General features: G+C 26.8%; 7 protein-coding genes across 8 annotated transcripts; 4 read left to right on the top strand and 3 right to left on the bottom strand.

The window, feature by feature from the left end:
- Positions 1-481: 481 nt before the first annotated feature.
- Positions 482-3,786, bottom strand: LOC106785285 (dynein-1-beta heavy chain, flagellar inner arm I1 complex). Its single transcript, XM_014745598.1, has 10 exons — positions 3,666-3,786; positions 3,113-3,189; positions 2,631-2,973; positions 2,219-2,554; positions 1,835-2,117; positions 1,573-1,738; positions 1,352-1,494; positions 945-1,272; positions 674-867; positions 482-590 (listed from the first exon to the last, which is right to left on the bottom strand). Exons 1-10 carry the CDS (start codon positions 3,781-3,783, stop codon positions 521-523), a joined length of 2,058 nt encoding a protein of 685 aa, XP_014601084.1. The 5' UTR covers positions 3,784-3,786; the 3' UTR covers positions 482-520.
- LOC106785337 (guanine deaminase) lies at positions 3,134-6,372 on the top strand. Of its 2 annotated transcripts, none has more exons than XM_014745710.1 (9): positions 3,134-3,191; positions 4,347-4,491; positions 4,614-4,856; positions 4,972-5,190; positions 5,281-5,388; positions 5,472-5,579; positions 5,645-5,810; positions 5,898-6,044; positions 6,111-6,372. In XM_014745710.1, exons 2-9 carry the CDS (start codon positions 4,393-4,395, stop codon positions 6,308-6,310), a joined length of 1,290 nt encoding a protein of 429 aa, XP_014601196.1. In that variant the 5' UTR covers positions 3,134-3,191; positions 4,347-4,392; the 3' UTR covers positions 6,311-6,372. The 2 variants fall into 2 exon arrangements, with proteins under 2 accessions (XP_014601196.1, XP_014601197.1); XM_014745711.1 differs by lacking the exon at positions 3,134-3,191 and adding an exon at positions 3,337-3,478.
- LOC106785284 lies at positions 5,829-9,564 on the bottom strand. The gene is made up of 9 exons (XM_014745596.1): positions 9,128-9,564; positions 8,843-9,033; positions 8,580-8,744; positions 8,423-8,500; positions 7,166-7,202; positions 6,898-7,088; positions 6,499-6,660; positions 6,078-6,411; positions 5,829-5,969 (listed from the first exon to the last, which is right to left on the bottom strand). The coding sequence occupies exons 1-8, from the start codon at positions 9,162-9,164 to the stop codon at positions 6,319-6,321; spliced, it is 954 nt and encodes a 317-aa protein (XP_014601082.1). The 5' UTR covers positions 9,165-9,564; the 3' UTR covers positions 5,829-5,969; positions 6,078-6,318.
- A 348-nt stretch (positions 9,565-9,912) lies between these two features.
- LOC106785336 (U3 small nucleolar RNA-interacting protein 2-like) lies at positions 9,913-12,750 on the top strand. The gene is made up of 9 exons (XM_014745709.1): positions 9,913-10,004; positions 10,099-10,120; positions 10,334-10,437; positions 10,527-10,754; positions 10,849-10,958; positions 11,049-11,245; positions 11,321-11,658; positions 11,787-12,014; positions 12,213-12,750. Exons 1-9 carry the CDS (start codon positions 9,950-9,952, stop codon positions 12,329-12,331), a joined length of 1,401 nt encoding a protein of 466 aa, XP_014601195.1. The 5' UTR covers positions 9,913-9,949; the 3' UTR covers positions 12,332-12,750.
- Positions 12,751-13,073: 323 nt separating this feature from the next.
- LOC106785356 (protein O-mannosyl-transferase 2) lies at positions 13,074-16,938 on the top strand (the record flags this gene model as incomplete). Its single annotated transcript, XM_014745743.1, has 14 exons — positions 13,074-13,108; positions 13,186-13,269; positions 13,370-13,454; positions 13,542-13,646; positions 13,745-13,853; positions 13,922-14,190; positions 14,425-14,531; positions 14,607-14,799; positions 14,877-15,080; positions 15,225-15,376; positions 15,471-15,559; positions 15,652-15,800; positions 15,875-16,284; positions 16,629-16,938. Coding segments are annotated over 14 exons (2,097 nt in total), but the record flags the coding sequence as incomplete, so codon positions are not given.
- Positions 16,312-17,670, bottom strand: LOC106785357 (gonadal protein gdl). Its single transcript, XM_014745744.1, has one exon. It carries the CDS (start codon positions 17,547-17,549, stop codon positions 17,025-17,027), a length of 525 nt encoding a protein of 174 aa, XP_014601230.1. The 5' UTR covers positions 17,550-17,670; the 3' UTR covers positions 16,312-17,024.
- Positions 17,671-22,747: 5,077 nt separating this feature from the next.
- On the top strand, positions 22,748-25,300 carry LOC106785283 (probable cytochrome P450 6a14). The gene is made up of 6 exons (XM_014745595.1): positions 22,748-22,928; positions 23,052-23,424; positions 23,645-23,979; positions 24,202-24,432; positions 24,535-24,786; positions 25,117-25,300. The coding sequence occupies exons 1-6, from the start codon at positions 22,748-22,750 to the stop codon at positions 25,281-25,283; spliced, it is 1,539 nt and encodes a 512-aa protein (XP_014601081.1). The 3' UTR covers positions 25,284-25,300.
- Positions 25,301-27,298: the final 1,998 nt, after the last annotated feature.

The following is a 27,298-nucleotide window of genomic DNA, read 5'->3' as shown; positions in this document are numbered from 1 at the left end:
TTATTTATGGATTTCTTTTTTTTTAGATTAAGTAACAATTTCTTGCATTTATATAGTTCCTACTAAAGTAATAATTAATTCAAATGAATATTCACGCATCAGAAAGTATGTATACAAAAAAAAAGAACAATAATGAAAATTCATTTAATAAGTTGTTTCTATAAATCAAAAACATGAAGATATAATATTATAGATATATTTTTATAACTGGTAGGTAATATTTAAGATAGATAGAACGTGCAATTCAAATATTTTAGTTATTAAATGTATACCTCAAGAAATTATTAAAATTTTATAGTATCGTTATTATATTATATCAAATATTTTTTTTGTATTATCTGATAGATTTCTTATACTTTTATTATTAATGTACATTTATATTAAAAATTATATTGTATATGAATGAAATAAAAGAAAATATTATTTTATTTCATAAAGATAGTTAAACTTTCGTGAAAAACTGTTTTAGTAATTAGTACATGTTAATTTTTATAGAATTCTTAAATTCATGTGATTAGCTTTATATTTCATTAATAATATAAGTATCTTTTAACTGATTTATTACAACTTTGTACCGTTCCAGGGCATACCTAAAATTATTCAAATTTTATGACATTACATTTTCTTTATAAAAAGTATAGTTAAAACCATTACTTCACAATATTGTGTATACCTTTCAGCTATACAATCTCTCAGCCAATAAGATGCATTTATCATTTTTGTATATTGCACTTTTAAATAATATTTGTTTGTGTACCGTTCTTTGGAGTATTTAGAAAAGGATTTAATAAGTGGATGATATTCACCTATTTCTATAATTTTAGTTACATTGCACATTTCTATTTCTTCGTCTAAAATTTTCCATACCTACGTACATAATAAAATCATAACTACCAATTGTATTAAATTACAATTATATATATTTTATTTCGTAAATATTTCACCTGTTCCCATTTTTCATGTATTAAATCTTTTAAACACTTTCGATACTTAAATCTTTCAAGAGCATATATCGCTTCAATGCCCTCATCAACGTTTTTAATGTTTTCAAAAATATGATTAATTAAATTTTTGATTGTGTTCTCTAATTGTATTGTAGCTCTTCTAAATTTATCTATAGCAATATTCCACTTAATATTTTGAATATTTAATAAATTATCTTGAATTGCAATGATGTTGCTTAAATGATCATAAAACAGATTTTCAATTTGTTGACAACATGTTTCATATTCTAATCCTTTTGCGCCTCCGAATGTTCCTCCTTTGGTACACCTATAATAATATAAGTAATATAATAATAATATAAATAATATTTATATAAAAAAGCCAAATATTGGACGTCTCAAATTACCTTTCAAAAATAATTCGCGCATTACAAATTTCAATTATATCATGACATCTTTGTATAAATGCATTAATGTTATTAAAAATTAATTGCTCATCTATATTCCATATTTTATTAGGGTTGATAGATGTTACTACTTTTTTAACAAACTACAAAATATTTTCCAGATCACTATAAATGTTAAAATGGAAATATTTTATTTCGTATTTAATAAAATGTATTCTTACTTTCTCGTAAATTTTTTTATACATTTCACAAGTAGATATAGATTTCTTTAGCATATGTATTCCACTTTCGACGTGTCCCTTAATTGCACTTTCTAAATCTATGCAACATTGACATTGAGATATTAACTGCAAACTTAATGCTCGACAAAGGGATTCTATATTATTTCTATAAAAATATAAATTACATGTTAATATCGTATAATTCTCTAATAAATATTATAGACATATTTTAGTAAATTAATTATTTAATAATTCTATATACGTTATACTGTAAAAAGGTGATTCCACCCAAATGACCAATATCAGAAGGAATATCTTTGTTGTATTAATTTCTATGTTATTGGAGATAAATAAATTAGTACAATATTCAGATAAAATGTTTAAGTATATTAAATTAGATGAAGATTCTATCAATGCTTTCTGTATTTGTTTAATATCCATTGGAAATGATTCTACACTAGATGAATTAATATTTCTTAATAATTTGAAAATTCCTTGGACTTCGTTATTGGACAATTGATGATTTAAAGAATTTAAATTATCATCTGAAAATATACATACAAATATGTTTTTAATGAATAATATATTTTATAGTATATCCAATATAGTAAGCTACGATAATAATAAAAAAAAAGATTAAACTAACAAACATTTTTCCAATGATTCCGTTCATCCATTATACTTTTAATATTTTTTCTAATAGCCATAGCAGCCAAAGCTGAATGTATTTGCTTGATCCAACACCTGACTATTTTTTCCAATCTTCCAATGAATTCTCTAATATGAAACTCTTGCGTTAATAGGATAGAATCTTTTTCTTCTATAAATATGGAATCATTCTCATAAAATAAACGAAATCCTTGTAATTTAGGTAACCGTTCTTTGGGTACGTACAAAATCGTTCTATTTATTGATTTACAAAGCTGATCATTTAGAACCATTAAAAGATCATGTAAATTCAAATATAAATCATTTTGTATAACTAGAATAGAATTTTTAAAAATCTCATTAATATTTACTTATTATTATTAAATAATAAATATATTATAAAGAAATACTTTTTGGCCATTCTTTACTATTCAAAGCAACAGGTGCGTATATATTTATTAAAAATTTAAAAATTGATTTTGTTTTATCTCTGGTGACATTTCCACATAGAATAGTTTTAAAAAAATCATCAGGCATGTAGATTTGTAACGATGATCTTAAAAAATACATAACTTCTACATCTCTGCAATCGTAAAAATTTAAAGATGCTTTTAATTTATTTTGATTGAAAAATATAATCAATATATTATGAGTTACGCATTGAAAATATTCTTCTATAACTTCGTAACAGTTTTCATTCCAATCTGATTCCTTGAGATGAGATAATACAGTCAAATCTTTTATATATTGTACCTAAAAAACATATCTTTATGATATCAAATATAATCAAACTTTTAAATGAATCAATTGAAAATATACGCGCATTTGAATAGAAGTGATTGTTTTAATATCATTTAAATTTTCCCGCTAAATGAGTAATCATGATACTGACTAACGTTATCAGTTGTTTTTCAGTATAGATAGGATTTTCTGGTTCTGAAGAAGTTTCTTCTTCACCCTCGGAACTTTCTGTAATTAAGTATTGTATAAATACATTAAATCATTTAATAATTTTCTAATACAATTGATAATTATTAAACGCATATCCATTAAAGTTGATAAAACCATAATTGTTCAGGAAATATAATTAGAACGTATTTTTCGAATTAACGGAGGGACTTTAGATAATCCGATTTCATATTTTCGAACAATAAAGAATACGTAAAAGAAATTATAATTAGTCATTTATAAATAAATAATTATCAATATTTATTATCGATAAATGACGACCCGGTTTTCAGCTGGCGCGCAATAAATTGTAATTAATTCTATAAAAAAATATGATGCCAACGTTGAGTTTAATAAACATGTACAACGTGCATGATTGAGATTTAAGCGATAAATTTCTATTTTTTTTTATTATTGCATGACATATGAACGTGATAGTTCAGTTAAAAATAGAAATAATAATCCAAATTACAATAAAAACTATCATTTTATTTTACCATGTCTTTCGTAGCCTTCTTCATCGGTATTCATATCCAAATATTCCCGATGTGGATCGGATATTAATTTATCGCTTTTTTTTACTTGTTCACGTTTCTTTTCCTTTTTATTTTCCATATTTTAAATTCTTAATAAATTTACTTGCAAGTAAACAAATGATAATAATCTTTCGATTGATATTATATAATGGATTAGTTTCACGAAAGGAATACAAATCGAAAAACGATCTTGTTGCTATGATATATTTGATCAATATTTCCTCCACATATTATTTATATCCCTTTGAATTTTTTTCGTGAAAATTATGGGAAAATAATATTAAAATATCCTGATGCAACCTTTATACAAACCGTGATTGCCGTTTGTTCTTTCAATGGGGCCATTAGAGATAATGAATTTTATCATAAGATCATTTTAGAATATTAGTTAATTAGTTTAGTTATTTGTTTATTGGAAACTCCATCCTTATAATTATTAGAAGTAGGATATTGTTGATTGATTTAGCCATCAATATTGTCTTACACTAATAAAATAAATATAATTAATGTATTACAACTGAAAAATAATTATTAACTATTAATTTTATATGAGATCTTTTTTTTCTTTTTTTTTTTGCGTGTAATAGATTGCGTGTAATAGATAAATATACGTGATACTAATTTTCATTCGTATTTTTTTAGTTAACATTACCACTTTTGAAAGATTATAAAAACCATTTTTTACAATATGTCAAATCGATTATTCGTTGGTTCCTTGGTGCATTGTAATAAAAAAAGGGAATTAATTACAATTAAACAAGCCGCAGTACTGGTAGAAAATGGCAAGGTATACATAATAATATCTCTTATACAATGTCAATAAAATATATTTATCATATTTTTTGTATTCCAATAAAATTAACATCTAATTAATTATCGCAATTTGAATAATTCATTTTAAATTTACAGATAACTGATGTTACTATTAATCCAGATCTTAGTAAAATTAAAGGGGATCATGTAACTTTTTTAAACAACCATGAATTTTTAATGCCAGGTTTTGTCGATTGTCATACCCATGCAGTTCAATTTCCTAATCTTGGTTTGGGTTATGATAAAAATCTATTAGATTGGTTAGAAAAGTATACTTTCCCGTTAGAAAGAAAATATGTCGATGAGAATTTTGCTAAACGTGTATTTAAAACTGTTGTGGTATGTAGAATTTAGTTCTCATTTTAATCTCACACAAACAATAAAGATATTTGTATATTTAATAGATAAAATATATTGTTTTGAATGTTTCATATATATATATATATATATATAGAAACGTACACTTGGTATGGGTACAACAACAGCATGTTACTTTGCATCTTTATATGGAAAGGCATGTATGGAACTAGCACAAGCAGTTTCAAAATATGGCCAACGTGCTTTTATAGGAAAAGTAAATATGAATGTAGACCGCGATGATGGCTATTATGAAAATACGGTAGATTCTATAAAAAATACTATACAATTTGTAGATGATGTTATTGCTTTAAATGTAAGGAAAAGTAATTATTTCAATGATGAAACACTATAATAGTAAAATAAATTAAATTTTAATATTTGAATAAGAAAATTTGGATTATAGAATCCTCTTATAAAACCAATCATTACACCAAGATTTGCTTTAAGTTGTGATATGAAATTGATGATAGAATTGGGTTTACTGGCTAAAAATAAAAATCTTCGTATACAGGTATTTATAAATAATTATTATAAAGCGTACTTTCGATAAAGCAATTAAAATTTTTCTATAAAAACAAAATATTATTATTTTAGACACATATTTCGGAAAATCTAGATGAAATTAAAGCAGTACAAAACATGTTCAAGGACTATACATCTTACGCTAGTGTATATAACGAAGCTGGACTTTTAACTGATAAGGTAAATAATCAAATGTAATATGAAAGCTGATCACTTTTCAATTAGATTTAAATTATTTTTCTTAGACAATATTAGCTCATGGAATATACCTTACGGACAGTGAAATAGCGCTTCTCAAACAAAATGATACAGCAGTTATACATTGTCCATCATCCAATATATGTTTAAAAAGTGGTATGTGCGATGTACGAAAATTAATTTCAAAAGGACTTAAAGTAGGACTAGGGACAGGTATTGATAATATTATTCTTTCTTTATAAATTTTTTTATGATGTCAGATAAATTTGCATATAAAATATATAATTATTTTATCACTAGATGTAGCCGGAGGACAAAGCTCCAGTATGGTAGAAGCAATGAGATCTGCATTAATGGTGTCAAACAATCTTGCTACAATTAAAAATGATTATATTAGTCTCGATTATAAAGAAGTTTTTTATATGGCTACTTTAGGTGGTGCTATATGTAAGTATTTTTATTCGATATTCAATGTTTTACCTTAATATCCTTGAATATCTTTATATATTTCAGCATTAGGAATCGATGAGGAGGTAGGTAATTTAATGCCTAGTAAACAATTTGATGCACTTGTAATAAATATGAATATTAGTGATAGCCCAATAGATAATTTAATAAATTATACATTAGAAGAGCAATTACAAAGATTTATATATTCTGGAGATGATCGTAACATTTTGGAAGTTTATGTTTCTGGTCGAAAAGTTAAATAAAAATATAATTAATTTTCTCTATTTTTATGATGTATTAAAAAAGATCGTATACTTCTTAAAGACTGTTCATATGCTTTTTCAAATCCATGACTATCATCATCCTAAACGAAGTAATGATATATAAATAGCTATAAAAGTTATTTTTTGATAAGATGTAATTAAAGATTGCATTATTGAAAATTACGTACAAATAATGGATCCCTTATATTAATTTCTCCATTGGGATCATATTTCCCTAAAATTTCAACAATTGCTTTACTATTTTTTGGTCTATAATGATCCAAACATTCTATTATATAACCATCCATTCCAAAAATCCAATCATATTCGTTAAAATCAGCTTTTGTAAGCTAAAATAACAATAATTATAATATTAATATTTTTTTGTATAACTTAAACTACAATCTAATTTTCTTCAAAGACCAATTAGCAGTTTCTTTATTAGTGAACAGTTATGGTAAGTAAAAGTACTTTGCATTAAAAGCCCTTTATTACTTTGTTTTATGAGTTGTTTGGGCCAGCCTTTTGATTTATTTCTTTTTAGTCTTCGAAATCATTTTGTATTAATTTACATCAAATGTTCTTACGAGTCTTGCTATATGAGAGTACTCAGTAATTCCATGTTTATGAAGCGTCGACATGGCTCTTGGTTCAGGTGGATTGCCTATATGATATTTCAGAATTGCTGCGCTATCTGTTTCCCAATAATTAAGTAAATTCATTTGTTTAATTTGTTCATTAAAAACCGCCTCAGCTATTGGAGACCGACAACTGTTTCCTACAATAATAGTAACAATTTCGTAATAATTCCATAATCAATCCATATATATATATATATCATAATTGCAATCGTACCTAAACAAACCATAAGTACTTTATTTTTTTTTGCCATATTTGGAAAAATTACAGATTTTGTATTTTAAATAAAACTTTTTGCAATATTTGAAATATGCTTCAGTTGTTTATATTTGAAGCACGGAAGGAAAGGGAATCTCAAGCTATTATAAGTGAAACAAACTATCACAGATTTGAAGAGAATAGAGATAACGAGATATTACCAAGGATCATTTATTGCAACAAGAGGAAGAGCTATTGTATTCTCATTTGACAACGGATAACTAGACTGTTTATTTCCAAAATAACGGAGCTATATATAAGGAGGATGATCGAGATAGGCGTTTGCATCGAATTTGTGTTGTTGAGAATGAGTGAATGTAGAGTACGATAATTATCCACGAGGGCGGCGGTGATGTCTTAAATTTAGATTCAAGTACGTGTGATTTTATAAATAAACAAATGAAATTAATAAGTTTCTGATGTTTTTGTTTTAATTACTGTTTTTAAAAACCAGACTAAGGGACTAGCGCGCTCTTTAGTGGCAATAGAAATCATCCTTTCATTGTGAATATTGTACCCACATTTATAACACAGCGATCGTCCTCCTTATTTATAGGCTCCATGTCCAAAATATTTGCTGTCTCCTCGTTTCCAACCTTTTACAATTTATTGTGGTTTGTTTCACTTACAAGGGCTGTGAGAGTATTGTCCTTCTCCGATTTTTTTTTAAACTTTATATATTTGTAGAGGTCCATTAGAATTATACATTGCACTTTAGAAGCAGGATATAAAGCCCAATTGCTTCTGAGAAAACGAGGAAAGAAGTTTTACTAACATTCTTATATAATAGTTTGTTTAGACAGTAGCGTAACGTGTAATAACGCAGACTCGTTACCGCTATATCACTGGGTCGACTTTATTTTTTATTTAATTTTGATTTCAATTTTATTTCTCGCTTTCGTTATTGAAAAGTATGATTTATTTATTTTCATTTTTTTTCTATCTTTCTACAGTATGTTATATTACTTTCATGGGAAAATAGAATGCATTTGTATTATAGAATGTGTCAAGTTTCTTCTATTTACAAACGTTTTTATTATATTGAAAAATTAAATTATTTATTATGTATAAGTAATATAATGAATAATTATAAGATAAATTTGGAAATAATAAATTTTAAATATTAATTAAATAACTATTATATATATCTTAGGTTTAAATTAACATTACATTATGCTATAACAAAAATGATATAATTAAATATAAAAATTAAATACCTTCATATTTTTCTAAAAACGCTATAATACATCTTGTGCACTGGTCAAATACCGCCTTAAATCCATCATTATGATTCTATAAAAATAGAAACAATTTAAATTATATTTAAATAAATAAATAAGTATCTAAGAATATAAAGAATATGATAATGTACATCATAGTAAGGATCACGTATTATTATTTCTTTTAATGGATCATATTTCCCAAGCATATCAACTACTGCTTTACTGTTCTGCGGTTTCATATCAGTTAATACTTTTAAATTTTCATAGTCCATCCCAAATATCCAATCATATTTATGAAAATCGTCCAGCGTAATCTAGAATTAACAAGTAATATATGGTATTTTTTCATATTCAATAAATATTAAAATAGATATTATATTACATTATATTATTTACTAAAAACTTTACATACCTGTCTAGCACTATGAGAATAGTTAGTAATTCCTTTTTCTCTCAATACAGAGACAGCTCTTGGATCAGGACTTTTACCGGTATGATATCCTATAAGAGCTGCGCTATCAACTTCCCACTGATCAGTTAAACCTATCTTTTTAATTTTATCATCAAAAATAGCTTCTGCAATTGGAGAGCGGCAAATATTTCCTTTAGAAATAAAGGGATAAATGTTTCATATGAGATTATATATTATATATGGTAAAATAATTACACTTATTAAAGAAAAATTATAAAAATATACCTAAACAGACCATAAGCACTGCTTTCTTCTTCGTCATTATCAGTTTTATTATCTTTTTTATTATATTTCTATGTTACAACAGATTTATACAAAATTATAGGGTTATCTAAATATATGACAAATAATGCTTTAACAAAAATTACTTTTGAAAAACCTTAGTCAACTTATTTTGATTTTTTAGGGTCCTTACACGTATGTGGGGAACCAGGACGGTGGACAAATGTTATCCGTTAATCTGTGAACACCACCGCCGCCCTCGTGGAGAATTATCGTACTCGGTATTTTCTTATTTTCAGCAATACAAATTCGACGAAAACGCATATCTATATAGCTCCGTTGCAACAAGTATCAAACAAATTGAATGGCTTCTACCATGTGCTTAATGTATTTGAAATAAATTTAGAAATTTAGATTTTATTTTTAAATTGTTGTAATTTATATTAGTTCAACGTAAAAATGTCATTTTTTATTAGAAACAATCACGCCAAGGATGGAAATAAAAGAAAAGTAAGTTATTAATGTTTGTGCATTAATAAATTGAACGATTTTTAGTTGCATATTATAGGTTAGAATTATGCAGTTTATAATAAACAAATAATTTAGTATTCAGTCTTAATTGACTTTAAATTTAAACAATTAAAATTTAATCGAATTTTGTGTTTAATGTATAAACTATCAATAAATAAAAATATTATGTATTCGTAATATACTATTTTTAAATCAAATATTTGTTTATTTTTCAGTACAATGGACGCTTTGAAAATAAAAATAAAAATAAAAGTTTACTTGCTTTCAAAGAGAAAAAAAATGTAAGAAAATCTGATGACAATGAGAGTATACCAAGCGATGACGAAGAATTTGCAGAAGAGAATCAAAAGTAAGTGTAATCGTATAGTTCAAAAATGACAAATAGGATTTGATCTATGTGCTAAAATATAATGAAATTTATTATGATCTTTTTTCCATGCGAGCTCCAATATATAGAGCATATAGATAAGTACTTTTAATAAATATCAATTAACGTGTTTAGTCCTACTGACCTTTTATTTATGATCATATTGAATGGTTTACACTTCCTATGAAATTTGAACGAATGCAGAGATGAGTTTTTATTTATTTCAATTATGTATTTTTTGTATTTATAAATAAATTAACAAAAAGAAACAACAATTTTTCTGTAAAAGTAAAATATTTTTTGTTTTGCAGTCAAGAATTACCAGAATTCGAAAGTGAGTCAGAAAGTGAAGAAACTGCACAAGAAAAACGTATCAGGTTGGCCAAAAAATATCTTCAACAAATTGAGGAAGAAGGTTAGTAAATTAAATATAAACTATAACACTATGCGTATATAAATATCTACACATAATTAATGTATTATATATTTTGATTCAATATATAGAGAAAAATAGAGCAGAGTTTGAGGAAGGAGCGGTTGAGAAAAGATTAAAAGATGAATATTTGGAAGAAAAGGGATATCTCAGAAAAACAGTTGCTGAGCATTACATTGCTCATCAAGATCCTATAATGTTGAAGTGTAAAGATCACAGAGATTCTATTACTTGTTTATGTTTTTATAGTAAAGGGAACATTTTATATTCTGGTTCTAAAGATGGTAGTTTAATTAAATGTAAGTTTTTATTAAAATTTGTTTAATTAAAAACATTGATTAATAAATATCTAACAAGAAAATAATGTAATTTATATTATTTCATTGATACTAGGGTCATTAAAAGAAAGAACTAAATTGAAAGTTATAAAAGGAAAAAATAAAGAGCAGGACGGAATGAAATCGATTAACTGTATAGCAGTTAGTACGGATGGAAAATTTTTGGTAAGAAAAGCAATATAGTATATTGTATTTTAAATATAGATTTTATATATTCGACATATCTATGTTTCTAATTCATGAATAATATTTTAGGTTGCAGGAGACGGTGGTTGTAAAGAAATCAAAGTATTTTCTGGAGAAAATTTAAATTTTCTCAAAAATTTACAAGGTCATAGAGATATAGTAACTGGTCTAGTGTTTCGAAAAGACACACATACACTTTATTCTGCATCTGATGATAGAAGCGTAAAAGTTTGGAATTTGGACGATATGGCGTATGTTGAATCATTGTAAGTATATGTTAACATCTAATGGATTAATATTTTCACATAAATTGTATGTTTATAATGCACTTCTATTGTTAGATTTGGACATCAAAACGGTATCACATCGATTGATGCTTTGTCAAGAGAACGTGCCATAACTAGTGGCGGATTTGATGGAACTATTAGAGTATGGAAAATTGTTGAAGAATCCCAGTTAATTTTTAACGGCGATACTAACAGTATAGGTATCGTTAAACTTATCAATGAAGAGAATTTTTTTAGTGGCAGTGATGATGGCTCACTTTGTATATGGGGTTCTCATAAAAAGAAACCTTTATGCTCTGTATCAGAGGCACATGGGAAAGACGACAGTAATGATGAACCTAATTGGATAACAAGCATAGCAACGTTTTTGAATACTGATTTAGTTGCATCTGGTATGACATTTTTTCATAAGATATCTATTATTTATTTCTCAATATTTTTTCTTTTGTATATTTTATGTTTATTATAAAAAAATGCGTGCAGATCATTAAATATAATATAAATATTTTTTTTTAATTAGGTTCTAAGAATGGTGAGATCAAGTTGTGGCGATGTGGTGATTCGTTCAAATCTCTACATCCATTGTTTACAATTAAATTAGTAGGATTCATAAATTCTCTATTATTTACATCAGATGGCAATAATTTAATTGCTGGTGTCGGTAAAGAACACAGACTTGGTAGATGGTGGCATATATCAGAAGCTAAAAACTGTATTGTTATTATACCATTAGAACAAAATAAAACAAGTAAATAGTTAATTATCTTAGAGATTAATTATTGCATTTTATCATTTGCATGATGTTCTATGCACACACATAGATAATATTGTATAATATATACTTTATTTTTATAATTTGGAATTTACTGTTTTGCTCCGATGCTCGTGCCAAATAATGTTTTCCATGAACAAAACAATAAGTTATCTTATATTATATATGTTCTAGGGAAAGTGAGACCTTCAGGGATTGTAAGCTTGCCTAGGCATTGGCCACAATACCAAGCGGTTTTTGGCAACGTAAGAAAAGAAGAATTTTTACGGACTTTTCCAAGGCATTGTACATAATACCTTAATATCCTATAGAATATTAAATTACTATTTAAGCAATATTGAGAGGAATACATTATTGGGCAACAGACACACACACACACACACAAAGCGAGCATGGAGCAGGTTTTTGAGACTATCGTGCCGCTGTACTATGTGCACCTCTATAAACTGAAACTAAATGCCGGTGTGTGCCGCTATGAAAAGGAACAAAAGATAACAATTCTTGTTTCCTACGTTGCCAAAAGCCGCTTGGCATTGTGGCCAATGCCTAGGAAAGCTCACCATCCCTGAAGGTCTCACTTTTCCTATAACATATATAAGAAAAAATAAATTTTATATTAAATTAAGGTTATAAATTAGTTTGTTCTTTACAATATCCAAGAGATATTGTCCACGGGTACCTATAAAATATAATTTACTAAATATCCTTTAAATTTATGCTACGCAATTTTGAACATTGTTAAATATATATGTATATATATTATAAATTAAAGAATAATTACATTAATTTATAGTAATTTGATTACTATTTTATTCCTAGATTGTTCCTAGATGATTTAGGAACTTTTGTTCCATCCTGTAATTGGTATTTCACTTATCAGCCACGCGGCATTTTTATATATATATGCACTTTTCAAATATGTCAACTGTATACATTCTTTTCTAAACTGTTTATATTTAACAAAAATACTCTATTAAATAATAAAAAATGAAAACAATTATAGAAGAAAATATTCCAAAATTAAAACATTTACCATTCAAAAATGAAAATATATGCTATGAACGAAATCGGTACGTAAACAAATGTATTAATCATTGGTAATTGTTCAATTATAAATATATAAAATGATTTATTTATTTATTTGTAGAAATTGGTGGCTGTTATTTGGGATTATTATAATTCTTACAATTGGAACTAGATTTTATAAAGTTACAGAGCCACAACATGTCTGGTATAAAGAAAAAAATAAAAGAAATACATTAACATATATTTATTTGCTTCAAATATTTATTTATATAATTGATAGTGCATTTAATAATATTATATTACAGCTGGGACGAAACTCATTTTGGTAAAATGGGAAGTTGGTATATAAATAGGACATTTTTCTTTGATGTACATCCTCCTCTTGGAAAAGTAAATATTTTGTCATTTTCCAAATGTTATAAATATTAGTGAATATTCATGAGTGTTACGAATGAAAATCTTTATTCTTCATTTTAGATGCTTATTGCATTATCTGGGTATTTAACTGGTTACAATGGTACATTTGCATTTGAAAAGCCAGGTGATAAATATGAAAATGTCAAATATGTTGGAATGAGAATAGTAATTATGTTTATTTCTTTAAATGTAAAATAATTATGGAAATAATTTAACTGGTTAATATTTATAATGTTTAAAAATATACTTCTTTTCTTTTTTAGTTTTGTACATTATTAGGTGCTACTACAGTACCCTTATCATTTCTCACAGTATGGGATTTAACGAAATCTACTCATGCAGCAACGCTTTCTGCAGTATTTATTCTTTTTGGTAAATTTTAATCTCAATCGATAAAACCAAATGTTTATTTTTAATCATAATAATGAATTTGATTGTAGATGTTGGTCTATTGACTTTAAATCAGTATATTCTTCTGGACCCAATATTATTATGTTTTATGATGTGTGCAACTTGGGGAATGACTCGTATTGGTTCTCTTCGTCATCAACCATTTACATCTTCTTGGTGGAGTTGGCTAATATTTACAGGTGTATCCCTTGCGTGCACAATTAGCGTTAAATTTGTTGGTCTGTTTGTTGTCATGCTTGTTGGTCTTTATACCATAAACGAATTATGGCGAGAATTAGGGGACTTAACGAAACCCATTGTAAGCATTATTTTTCTTTTCATTTATTATAGGATAAGGATATACGAGGCTGGATTGAAAAAATTTGAGCCCTGACAATAACAAAAATCTAATTTTTTCAAATAAAAGATAAGTTTGACCGAAAGAATATTGCTTCTATGTTAGGTTTAAAAATTTTTTAATAATTATAATAATATAATTTATTTTATTTGTGATCCGAATAAAAAAAAATATAGAAAATATTTTTTCTTCCAGTCTTATGTGAGCAAACATTTGATAGCAAGATTTTGTTGTCTTATTATGTTACCAGTATTTCTTTACATGTTATTTTTCTACATTCATCTTCAAGTTTTAAATAAAAGGTGAAATCATCGATTTTATTTTTTATATAATACAAAAAGTTATTATTATCTATCAAATGTATTTCTTTGATTCAGCGGAAGTGGAGATGGATTTTATAGTTCGGAATTCCAATCATTATTAAAAGGAAATTCTTTGTACAATGCAACTATGCCACGACAATTAGCATATGGTGCTACTATTACTTTAAAAAATCATCGTACAGGTGGAGGATATTTACATTCTCATTGGCATTTATATCCTGAAGAAGTTGGTGCCAGGCAGCAACAGGTATTTATACATAAAATCTTTATAAGAATGCAAGCTCGAATTTGTTAAATAAAACAATAGTTTTATTTATTTTCTAGATTACAACTTATTCCCATAAAGACGATAATAATCTTTGGTTGATAAAAAAATATGATACCGATGACATTCCGTCTGAACCAGTATTGGTAAAACAGGGTGATCTTATACGTTTGGAACATGTTATTACAAAACGGAATTTACATTCTCATAAAGAAATTGCACCTATTTCTAAAAAACATTATCAAGTAACAGGATATGGCGAGGTAAATATTTTGTGAATTAATTATTCAATATTGTATTCAAAATAGTATTTATGGGTGTACGAACTGTGCCGTAGCATAGGATCCTGAAATATTTGTCATTTTGAGTGATAATAATAATTATTATTATCATTATCTATTTTCCAGAATGGTACAGGAGATGCCAATGATGTTTGGAAAATATTGATAGCAAATGGTAAAGATGGTGATATAGTTGAAACTGTTACAAGTAAGTTAAAATTTGTTCACTATCTTCATCATTGCGTATTAACATGTAGCGGAAAGACATTACCAAAATGGTTAGTATGCGAGGAAAACAAGAATTAACGAAGAATTATTATAAATATGATAATATTAATATATATTATTAATATGAATTTTATATTACTTTAGGGGTTATAATCAACAAGAGGTTTCATGTAATCCAAATATGAGAGACAAAAATGCATTATGGAACATAGAAGATAATAATTATACTAAATGTAAGTATTCGATATTATATTAATTTCGATTTATTTTATAAGAAATTCTTAATACTAGATTTAATAGTAATAACTCTAAATATCATTTACAGTACCCAATGTAAGTTTCCAAGTTTATGCACCTGGATTCCTTGATAGATTTTTGGAATCACATGCTGTCATGTTGCAAGGAAATTCAGATCTCAAAGTGAAAGAAGGAGAAGTATCTTCACAACCTTGGCAATGGCCTATTAATTACAGAGTATTTATTAGTACAGATTAATATAATAGATAAATGAAAGATTTGATAAAAGTTAAATATAATACTGATTTTAGGGTCAATTCTTCTCTGGCAATAATCAGAGGGTCTATTTGCTTGGTAATCCTGTTATATGGTGGGGAAATATAATATTCCTTATAATGTTTATTATGTTATACATACATGTGTGTATAAGAGAACAAAGAGGTTGCATTGAGGATGCTTTAACACTTCAACAAAGGGAGAAAATAATGGAAGCAGGGAAATGGCTTTTTGTTGGATGGTTTTTACATTATGCACCATTTTGGGCTATGAGTAGAGTATTATACTTCCATCATTATTTTCCAGCATTGCTATATAGCTCGATGTTAACTGCCGTTACTTTAAATTACATCGTCGAAAGTTTACAAATATTATTGCCTAATAAAGTAGGAAATACTATTTATCATACTATAATGGGCAGCGTTATTTCTATAACGATATATAGGTGAATATATTTAACCGTTTGAGTTACAAGGAGCGTAATTGCACTCCTCAGATTTCATATCGAAAAGATCCAATACATTTGACCATTGTGCACCACTGATGATGCTTTAGAATTTTACCGTAGTTGGTTTGCTGTACTTTACTGATACTTGCCAATCGCATTAATAAAACAGAATAGAATAACGTTGTTTGGGTCTTCTCAATATAAATTGAGACAAATGTTATCACCCTGCTTGGGTGTTTTCAATGAGATTATTCCAAAGACCCCTGGGACTCAAATGGTTAACAGCGAATTTATATAATACATTGTTTCTTATGTATTTAATATGTATTACGTACTTATAGCTTTTATTTATTTTCACCATTGGCTTATGGAATGGAGGGGCCTGCTGCGTCTGATCCTGAAAGCTCTATGCATTCTTTGCGATGGATGGATTCTTGGGAATTTTAAATTTTTTACAATTTTTTCATGTTTTTCTTTTACACCTACTTATACAAGGTGATAGAAAAATTCTCGTTAATAAGAATGAAATTAAATTTATACTACTTATAATAGTGACGCAAACAATACTCATTTTGTTTCATATATAAAAATAATAAATATTTTTATGAACTTTTTATACATAAAAAAGAAATATTTTTACATAATAATGTTGTTTAATATAATGTCATTTAAATAATATATTTGTAATTGAAGTTTAATATTAATTAAGGTAAACAAAATAATTTAAACAGTTGAAATTATCTGGGTACTTCCATTTTACTTAATCTTATTATAAAATCACATAACCTCATTTGTACTTGAATTTCAATTGGATTATTGGTTACTTCAAATCCAGGTACACCAGCTTTTTCTAATATACTTTGTTGATCTGATACCTTTTGATCCAATTGCAATACCAGTTTCATATCTATTTGTTTTAATTCATCTTTGTGTTTTTTATAAAGTGCAGCTTTTATTGCCATTCTTTCCTCATCCGTTGTTATGTTTGACAATGATTCTTGAGTTTCTATTTTTTGTTGATTTAAGAGTTGCAATCTTTGCTGAAACAAATGTTTTTCTGTAACATGTTGTATTTCCATTAAACCCTTGACAATCTCAAAAATGGTGTCATTTAATAAAGAATTTGCCAAGGCAGACAACAATTCGTAAGGAAGTCTCATTTGATATTTCGGTGGAAGTTCTCCAGCCATATGTTGAAGCTGTTCAACTAAAAAATATAATTTTCTTTGAAGATCTTGTGGAGTTGGATTATCGATATCCATTATACAATATAAATAATAGTTTAGATACGTTCTCTGTAATTCGATCAATGCAAAGGCATTTAAAAACTACTACATCCTACTACGCAACAATCAGCGCTACCACTCTCACTACTGTTTGAGTTTTTAATTTTTTCCCTTTTTTATTTTATGTATTCTTGAAATATTAATAAATATCTGATAAAAAAATGCATACTAAAAATATTGTTTGCCTTTTTTTTACGGCACTTCAAAAAGTATTTAAAATTCATGCCTCTAAACCAGAATACCCCTTTAAATATTACCGCGGAATAAACAGGCCGAGGTGACGTCACGTAGATTACAAATTTTAGAAACTTATTTCTACTTGACAATTTTAAGGGCACACCTAGTGTGAAATTTTGAAAAAATTGATTTTTTTTCATATTTTGATAGTCTATATCTTTAAAAATAACATACTAAAATTTTAAATAAATATTTTAAATAGTTTTAGAGTTAGAGCCTTCTAAAGAGTAGCCGTTTAGGGATTAGAAATTAATCATTTTATCTTTGAACGCGTTTTTCTCAAAACTACATTTTTCAAATTGGCTGCAGTTGTAACTCGAAGAAGAATTATCCGATCGCTTTGATTTTTTTTCTGCTTATTTCGTATATGTTTCTCTATAGAATGACCTAAAAGTTTTTCGATTGTATGGAAAATGTAATTTTGGCGGGCCAAAAATCATTTAATTTTTGAGCAAAATTCGATTTTTTTTTCAGTCTGCCATTGTGTTAAATTTTAATATTTTTTACAATTCTAGGTCATTGTATAGGCAATACCTTCTAAATTAACAATTTATATTTTTTTTTTATTTCATCCACTGTGAAGCCCGCAATCACTGCATCAGTGGAGGATCTTTTTTTTAGTGACTTGGGAGATAGCATATAACTCGCTGAAAATTAAATTTTTTCATTTGAAAATTTCAGTGTATATTAGTTAATAATGTATAAACATATCCTCCAAATTTTGAAACATTTCATGTAGTAGTCTTCTTATATAAAAATTCTCCAAAATCACATTGTTTTTAGGTGGTCACGTCATGGTTTATTATCTTCAATTTTCCATGATATATTTGAATAACATATTGTTATCTAAAATTTCTTGATATTAACGAAAAGCTCTAATTATTCTTAAGGCAAGCATTGAAAAGAGACATGCTGAAAACTCAACCCATAAAATGCTAGAATGGTATAACTAGATTCCAAATCGTAATATTAATGAAAGTTCTAAAAATTTGTTAAAACTTCGAAAATAAAGAACTGAAGTCTATATTTGTCCTAAGAGATTATAGTTTTAAATAATATTCCAGATGTTTGCTTATTTGGTTTTGACAATTTTTCGAAAAATATCTTACAAAGATAGTTCAGATAGTCTGAGATCATTGTTCCATCCTAACAGTCAATAGAGAGATAAAACTCTCACTACCTTCGTTTAAAATTTCCAAAAGTTTAACTTTCTCTCCTTCGTAGGATATACAAGGTATCCCACATAACTCTAGTCACAATTTTTCAAGTACTTGCGATAACCTGACAAAAAAATACTTTAAACAAAAGTTCATCTGTTTTTGATTGACTATACATTGCAATAAAAAAAAGTTCGAAAAAGTTTTCTTCTTTAATGTTTTTTGAGGCTACCTTTATTTTTTTAAATGGCACTTAGTGTATTTTTGACTTACTTGGTTACTGCAAGTACTTGAAAAATCGTGACTAGAGTTATATGGGACACCCTGTATAGTAGCTCTTCGTAGGATATATAGTAGCTTCCTCGTACAAGTTACTGATCATTTCCGAGTTTACTCTTCAACCTTCTTCACGCGTTTAACAGAACTTACCAGTTTATTAGAAAAATTTTTCTTAAGTTTTCGGCTATCCAAGTTTTAAGTACGAAGGAATAAAGGAATAAAATTATCCGAATTCTTAAGGAACAAGGTAAAAATAATTAACGTTACGTTTATTAATTAAAATATCGAATCGATTAAAAGTTGTTATTACAAAAAAAAAACCAACAAAAAACTTGCATCATACTTGACTGATCCACTTTTATTTTTTAAAATCAATAATTTTAAATTATTATATATTAAATTAGAGCGGGTTAAACACAGTGGTATATAGATCTTACATTAATGTGCCCATAATTATAAAAGTGGTCTAAGCCAAAATTAAAAAAAAAATCAATTTATCAGTTATTTCACACCACATTATTTTCAACTAAATGAATTCAATGTAATTTTCACGATATTATCAAAAATGAACTGTTAGATAGTGTTTGTTATTTTAATATTATATAGAATTCATTTAGTGTTTAAATATAATCCTTTAAATATCTCGAAACAAAAGATATATGACTTACAATTAGACCACTTTCATAATTATGGGCACAATTTTATATATAGATTCACATCAAACAGGATTACACTCCTTCCTTCTCACTACTGAATTTCTCCCATCCTCACGATTATAGAAAACTATATCGAATTATTTCAAATCGTTTGGTAATAAATATCTTGAGATGAATGATATCTATGAGATTTAAAGATAATTTTATCAAGAAGAAAAATTCTTTAATAGATCATCCGAAAGTTACATCTTGACATACCAGCCAATGGCATTTGAAAAAACACCCGATTTAATAGATTTCGTTATAATCAAAGACTTGAACAAAATCATTCTTTAAAATTGAATCTAGTTTAGTACTTATTGTTAGTGTTCTGTGATTATACACCGATTATTATAAATTACTTAGGAAAAACCGTAAACATTAAACCAAAATCATGTATACTTTGCAACAATATCGCAGATTGAACAATTTACAAACAACACATTAATATAAACCTAAATTGTAATGTAAATCTGAAAATATCTTATTAAAATAGAAACGACTAGTAGATAAATTTACTATACCGATCCCAAGAGGCAGTTTAGTACGCTACAGAGCAAATTGAAAACAATCGCGATAAAAACTTCTACCCGAAAAAATCTCTCTTGAATAAAAAAAAATTAAAATCTATTACTAAGAAAATTAAAAGGTTCACAATTATACAAATTTATACGTGTAATGGTTTATTCTTTCGCTTTGTGGTGGTTTTTCAAGGTTTTCGAAAGAAACTCATAAATCGAATTTAAATAATCTTATTGTACCTCCCCCAGTGTTCATGATTTCTCAATTCTGTTCACTTTGTTCTTGACATTTTGAAGATATGCAGTAAAACTTGTTTTTAAGCGGTCCTCTCCCATGTGATCCTTTTTGCGCTATTTATTTTGGGCAATTTTTTTTATTCAGTTTCTTTCCACCGTATAAAAAAAGATTTGTATTTAATATCTTTTAACGAAACTATACGTATAATCAAGTAAAATAAATGCAAAATTTTTTGTATTATATATTTAATTATTCATATTTTATTAGAAATACTAATATTTGGTAATATTTTGTATCATTTGACAAAATTTAAATAGTAGAAAATGATAAGAAGCTAAGCAATCTCCGAAGTGTAACGCGATTTCCATAACATTTATACATTAAATTTGTTTTTCTAATTTTTGTTGTTGTGCGCATGGTGTTAATATCCGTGTTTTGTAACAAAGAATTTTTTCCACCAAATAAAAACACAGATTATTCTTCGTGGAAAGCCATTAAAATTGTTAGACAATTATTTTTAAATAACTATTTTTAATTTTTTAAATCAATTTGTCGAATGTCCACAAGTGAAAATATTCCTCGGTTCAGTGGTTGTTATAAAAAAAAAAACAATAAGTACCTATATTAGTATATAATATATCTATCTATATCTATCTACATAAATTAAATAAATTCTGATAAACACAATCAGTCTTCTGTGTTTTATAATGAATATATATATATATGAAAATGCACGTGGGTGAAGATTATTATGTAAAGTTATATTAAGAACAGTTACGACTAGTAAAAATAATTTTGTTAAGAAGTACGACGTGAAAAAATATAGTTTTATTTAGTAATTAAGACGAAAAGTAATGAAGTATACGACGATAATTAACATTTTAATGGCCGCTCATGCAACAAATTATTATTATTATAACTATCATCACACAAAGGAAAAATATTAAATATGTTATATTAAATGTGTTGTTATCGTTTTTATTTTTTGTTTTATACGTATGTTTTCACACGTTGGATTATTACATGAATATACATTAAGATATTTTAAAAATAATTCTTTAAAAATATTGCTGGCCTCTGAAAGACGTTTAACTGCGTAGTTGTGCGATCATTAAAGTGTTAATTAGTGATTCGGTAGTGAGAAGATTATAGATACAATTCTCTATTCCATTTTACTTAATAAAATTATATCTCCCCCTCCCCTATTATATCTGTTTTAATAATATATTTATAATTTTTTTCCCCTTTTCTTGGAATATTAAGAAAAGCTTATACAATATTAAATAAAAAATCTTCCATAGTTATTTTATCTTTGGAAGGAAAATAGATCGCGGACAGTTTAATCGAACCAATCGTATTTTCAACATTTATCATATTTGCATATAAGTATATGAGTGACTGATATTGTGATTGATAATGTTTGATATCGTTTTTTTTGTTTATGATTATCACAGATCTCACCATGCCCTTAGTTCTAAGTTCTATATTTTTAATTGACAGAGATACTAATTTTCTTTTTTACTTTCATAAAGTTTTTCAAAAATTCTTTTTTTTGTTTTTCTTTCTTTTTTTTTAATTATTATACTTACTACCATTAACTACTGCAGGAGATTGGATGAACTTAGAAATACGCGGTGATAGCTATAGGTTCGCGTAAACGTTATTTTATCTCTTCTTGTAAATATTAATTATCGCTTCGAATGATAATTAACGAATAATTATTATATTGGCATAACGTAATTCGAGAATATTTTTCGCTATTTTAAAGACTCGTGTTTTTAATTCTATATACTAGGTTTCTCGTGAGAAGTAATATCTGTAGTATAATACTTTTGCATGAAAAGTTTATAGGATTAATCTTGCATATACGTATAACTAAATTTATTCATTACAATATAACGATAAATAACGATCGTAATTACTCCCATCGTTAAACAAATTTTTGATTAACCATTGAAGTATGAAATTTGTATGAAATACCCCTTATGATTTTCAGCGTTTAGGGTAATTTAGAAAAAAAGAGAAATTACCTTCGACTATAATAATTATGGCGATTTTTTGGATATTATCAGAGCTAATCTGTGTTTTGATTTTCATCATTATTGGAACATATTTGTATTACAAAATATATGTTTTCAACTTTTGGAGTAAGAGAGGTGTACCTTACGTGAAACCAATGTTTCCCGTTGGAAATCTTCTCGATGCTATACTCAAAAGAAAAATATTCGGTAAGTTGTTATACTTTTATTTTTATTATTCTTTTTTTCTTTTTTAAATAGTTATAAGTAAAAATCAATTTTTTCTTTATCCACAACTATTTTCTTTTTTTTTTGATGTGATCATTTTTAAAGGCGAAATCTTTGCTGAGATTTACTTCAAGTACAAAAAGTTTCCCTATATTGGTACATTCTCGATGTACAAACCAAATCTCGTGATCAATGATCCAGATTTGATACGTTTCGTGTTGGCGCAAGGATTTACAAATTTTCAAGATCATGGATACTACTGCAACGAAAAGGATGATCCGCTTTCGGGAAATTTGCTTTTATTGCATGGGAAAAAATGGAGAAATATGCGCTTACGCTTATCGCCAACTTTTAATACGAACGGAAAGATCAAATATATGTTTGCAATTTTACGAGACAAAGGATACGCTTTAGAAGAATTTCTCGCGTATAAAGCCGAAAATAAAAATGAAATCGAGATAAAGGATATTGCTTGTAGGTAAGATAACGTAATAACGATAATTTATTAATTCGTTAAATTATTAACATTTTAAATTTCAATTTCGCGCTGTTTCATTCTGAATAACGCATTCTGTTTGATATTTCATGAAATAATTAGAAAAAATTTGTACCACCTCAAATTAACATTTTAACTAACAATATTTCAATAAAAAAACATTTCATAAAAAAAAAACTAATATTTAATCAATACGATTCAGTTTTTTCATAGACGTCATAATGTCGACTGCCTTTGGGATAGAAAGCAATTGTCTTAAGGACCCAAAATCCGAATTTAATCGCTCTGGTAGAATGTTTTTTTCTACGAATCTTTTAAAAAATGTTATGATGTTATTTACCCCTAAAATATTGGATATATTTTCAATACCTGTTATCGGCAAAAATATATCCGAATTTTTCATAAACGTTTTTAAGACCACCGTGGAGTATCGAAAAGTGAATAACATTGTTAGAGACGATTTCTTAAATTTGATAATACAAATGATAGAGAACGGATATGTCGAATATGATGAAGGAAAAAAACCTAATGTACAGAGTAAGTAATATAAAGTGTAACATTAAGTTAAATGATTTAACATAATTTATTATAAAAAATCAAACAAATGTAATTACATTAATGCGTTAGAGTAAATTTGCATATTCGATTGAACTTTTTAAGGGGAAATAAAACAAAATTTTATTATATAATTAATTTAATCTTTTGGATAAATTTTTCTTTCAAAATAAATTATAATACTTATTCCTTATATCATCACAGAAAAAGTAAAAAAATTCACCATGTTAGAAGGGGTAGCACATTCATATGGTTATTATTTGGCTGGCTTTGAGTCTCCATCAACTACGCTTACTTTCTGTCTTTATGAGTTAGCCTTGAATCAAGATATTCAACAAAAAGTACACGATGAGATTGATATGATTTTAGAGAGACACGACGGCATTACTAACGAAGCTATTAACGAAATGTCTTATCTTCAAATGGTTATATTAGGTAATTATGAAGTTTAATGTGTTATTAGTATTATTTATCAAAGTAATTAATCTTATCGATCGAAAAAAAAAACAAATAATATTTGGTCATTTTTGATTGCAGAAACATTGAGGAAATATCCAACATTGCCAATTTTAAATCGCATTTGTAATAAAGATATCGAATTGCCAAATTATAATATCGTCGTACCCGTAGGCACTATAATGTTAATTCCTGTGCTTGGAATACAAAGAGATCCTGAATATTATCCGGAACCGAATAAATTTATTCCGGAACGATTTACGGACGAAGAAATTCGTTCTAGGAATCAATATACTTACATGCCATTTGGGGAGGGACCAAGAATATGTCCTGGTATGATATTTATGTATAATACAATATAACAAATTTCGTATGTAGAAACCCAACTCTAAATATCTCATTTGTTTTAACAATATTGACAATATTTATTTGTTTAATTTGATTACTTTTAAAAGAGAAAAATACGTCATAAGAAATATATTTTTTTTTGGTCATCTTATTATTTATAAAGTTGTTCAAACTTCATTTGTATATTTCACACATTACATACAGCATTAAAAAACAAAGAGATATTTTAATTAGAATACCTTGTGTATAGATAATAGCAAATAATCGATGAAAGTCTAACGTGCATTATAATTTGCTTTAACTTTTTTTTTTAAGGTATACGATTTGGAATAGTGGAAATGAAAATAGCCCTTGTAAATGCGTTGAGAAAGTACGAATATTTCCCAGGGTCGAATACTCCAACTGAAATCAAATATTTGAAACGAGGTTTTACGTTAAGTCCAGAAAATGGAATACATTTACAAATTCAATTGAGAAACTAACCAACTCATATGTTATCACATAAGAAAGTTTTTTTTATCGATAGTTGTTTACATGGCTTTCTGAAAGTTGCGCATGTGTGTATAACGAAAATATTCATTGTATTAAATAGAAATTAAGATTGTAACGTTCTGATTTTACATTTTTTTAATTTTTATGTAGTTGGTTAAATAAATGTAAATTTGTTTTAACGTTCCTATGCAGTGAAAATTTTGGACGGGAAAATTTTCATCTAAATGAGTATATATCACATCGAAATTATTTTATATTTAAAGTATGTTAATAAGTATGTAATGCTTATACTACTACATATATGTTTAAACAATCTAAAATATAGGCAGAGTGTATTAGAATATTAAAATTATTGTTAATTAATCGATAGAAATGTCTATTGTTGTTTACAAGCTCGGAGTATATGATCTATGTACCGTTCTCTTCGAAATTCACCGTTGAAATGAGACATTGTCCTCTACGAAATTACTTTTATTAGATGTTGTTTATATGACTTTCCGAACGTTGCGCATGTGTATAAAAGGAATAATCCACCCAATCAATAAAATTTAAGATTATAACGTTTTCCTTTTAGTAATTTTTTAATTTTTATGTAATTATTTTAATGCTCCAGCACAGTGATGACTTCGAGGGTAAAATTTAGCTGTAACATAAGAAAAGTGCATTAGTGCATTAAAATAATTGTTAATTAATCGATGCTAGTAGTGTCTATGCAATTTTTATGCAATTGTTTAAATAAAACTACACTATAAATATGTAATTATTACAATATATAAATTACAGTTATATAATTGTAAATATTGAATGAATACTAACTAATAGAGTAACATGTAAGAATTAAATTACTTTTTCTCACATTTATTAACGTATATGTAAATGAAAAAAGAAAGTACATTTCTTTACACAATTATACAACCAATATATTAAAACAATGAATAAATAATATACCAATGGAAAATGTGAATTATTGAAGTTTACTATTATGATAGAACAAAGCTGAGGTGTTTGCTCGTTTAAATACCAACAAATATTGCTTGGATTCATTTAAAAATCTTTAAGTTCTTCTTTTATATATGTACTTGATACATAAAACGATTAGAAAGCCTAATTGATGCTGTGCTTTTCCAAATCTTCAAATACTTGCAAATCTGCAAATCGTTAGATTATATTAGTAAAGTATCAAGAAAACTGAACGATTCTATATATGCATATGTATAATAGGTGTATAAGATATATAGATATGAACTTATAATGATTAATTTTTATTATCTGGGTTAATAAAGTATATATTTCAACAATTGTTATGTTTCTATATGCTATTTTTAACTATTCAATATTTTTATAGAATAAATGGAAAAAATGCAAAATTATCAAGAAGCCATGACGTCATCAGATGTCGCTGCGTGTCTTTGCGAGTGGACCTCATACCACTGTGCAATGGAGGCGACGACCATCTTGAATGTGTCAACTGCATATGTTCCAGCGTACTGCACCATCTCGTTTAATCCAGGTAACTGAAAAATATTTTACAACTTCCTATTATATATCAAACGATAGCTACACACAAGATTTTCATACGTGAGTGTTTTCAAAACGAAATATTAAAAAATACGGAAGATATAATCATCGATGTATCTCAGTTTCGCGCCAAACCTAACCAATGTTACTTAATAATATTATTTTCTAATTTCCAGCTTTTTTTCATAGTATCGATACTTACTACCATCTCTAATGATGCTCTAATTAATTATTTTTCATAATTATGTATGCAAAAATCGTATTTCGTGTTAAATTTGATTTTTATCACATACACACACATACAGGCATATATACATAAGATATAGGTAGCTCGTACACATACATTCTTATGTATTTGGCTTTCTTTATATTGTACTAATGTAATTTTATTGTTTTTTATTTTATTTAGGTTTCTAAGGCATTGGGAGAGTCCAACAGAAATACATATACTAAGTCAAAAAATTGTGTTTACTCTTCTTTATCTTCA

This window comes from Polistes canadensis, unplaced genomic scaffold, assembly GCF_001313835.1.
Source record: "Polistes canadensis isolate GaletaPanama2010 unplaced genomic scaffold, ASM131383v1 scaffold_48, whole genome shotgun sequence".
NCBI classification, from domain to species: Eukaryota; Metazoa; Arthropoda; class Insecta; order Hymenoptera; family Vespidae; genus Polistes; species Polistes canadensis.
The sequence above is the reverse complement of the archived record's forward strand: the minus strand, read 5'-3'. Positions and strand labels throughout refer to the sequence as shown.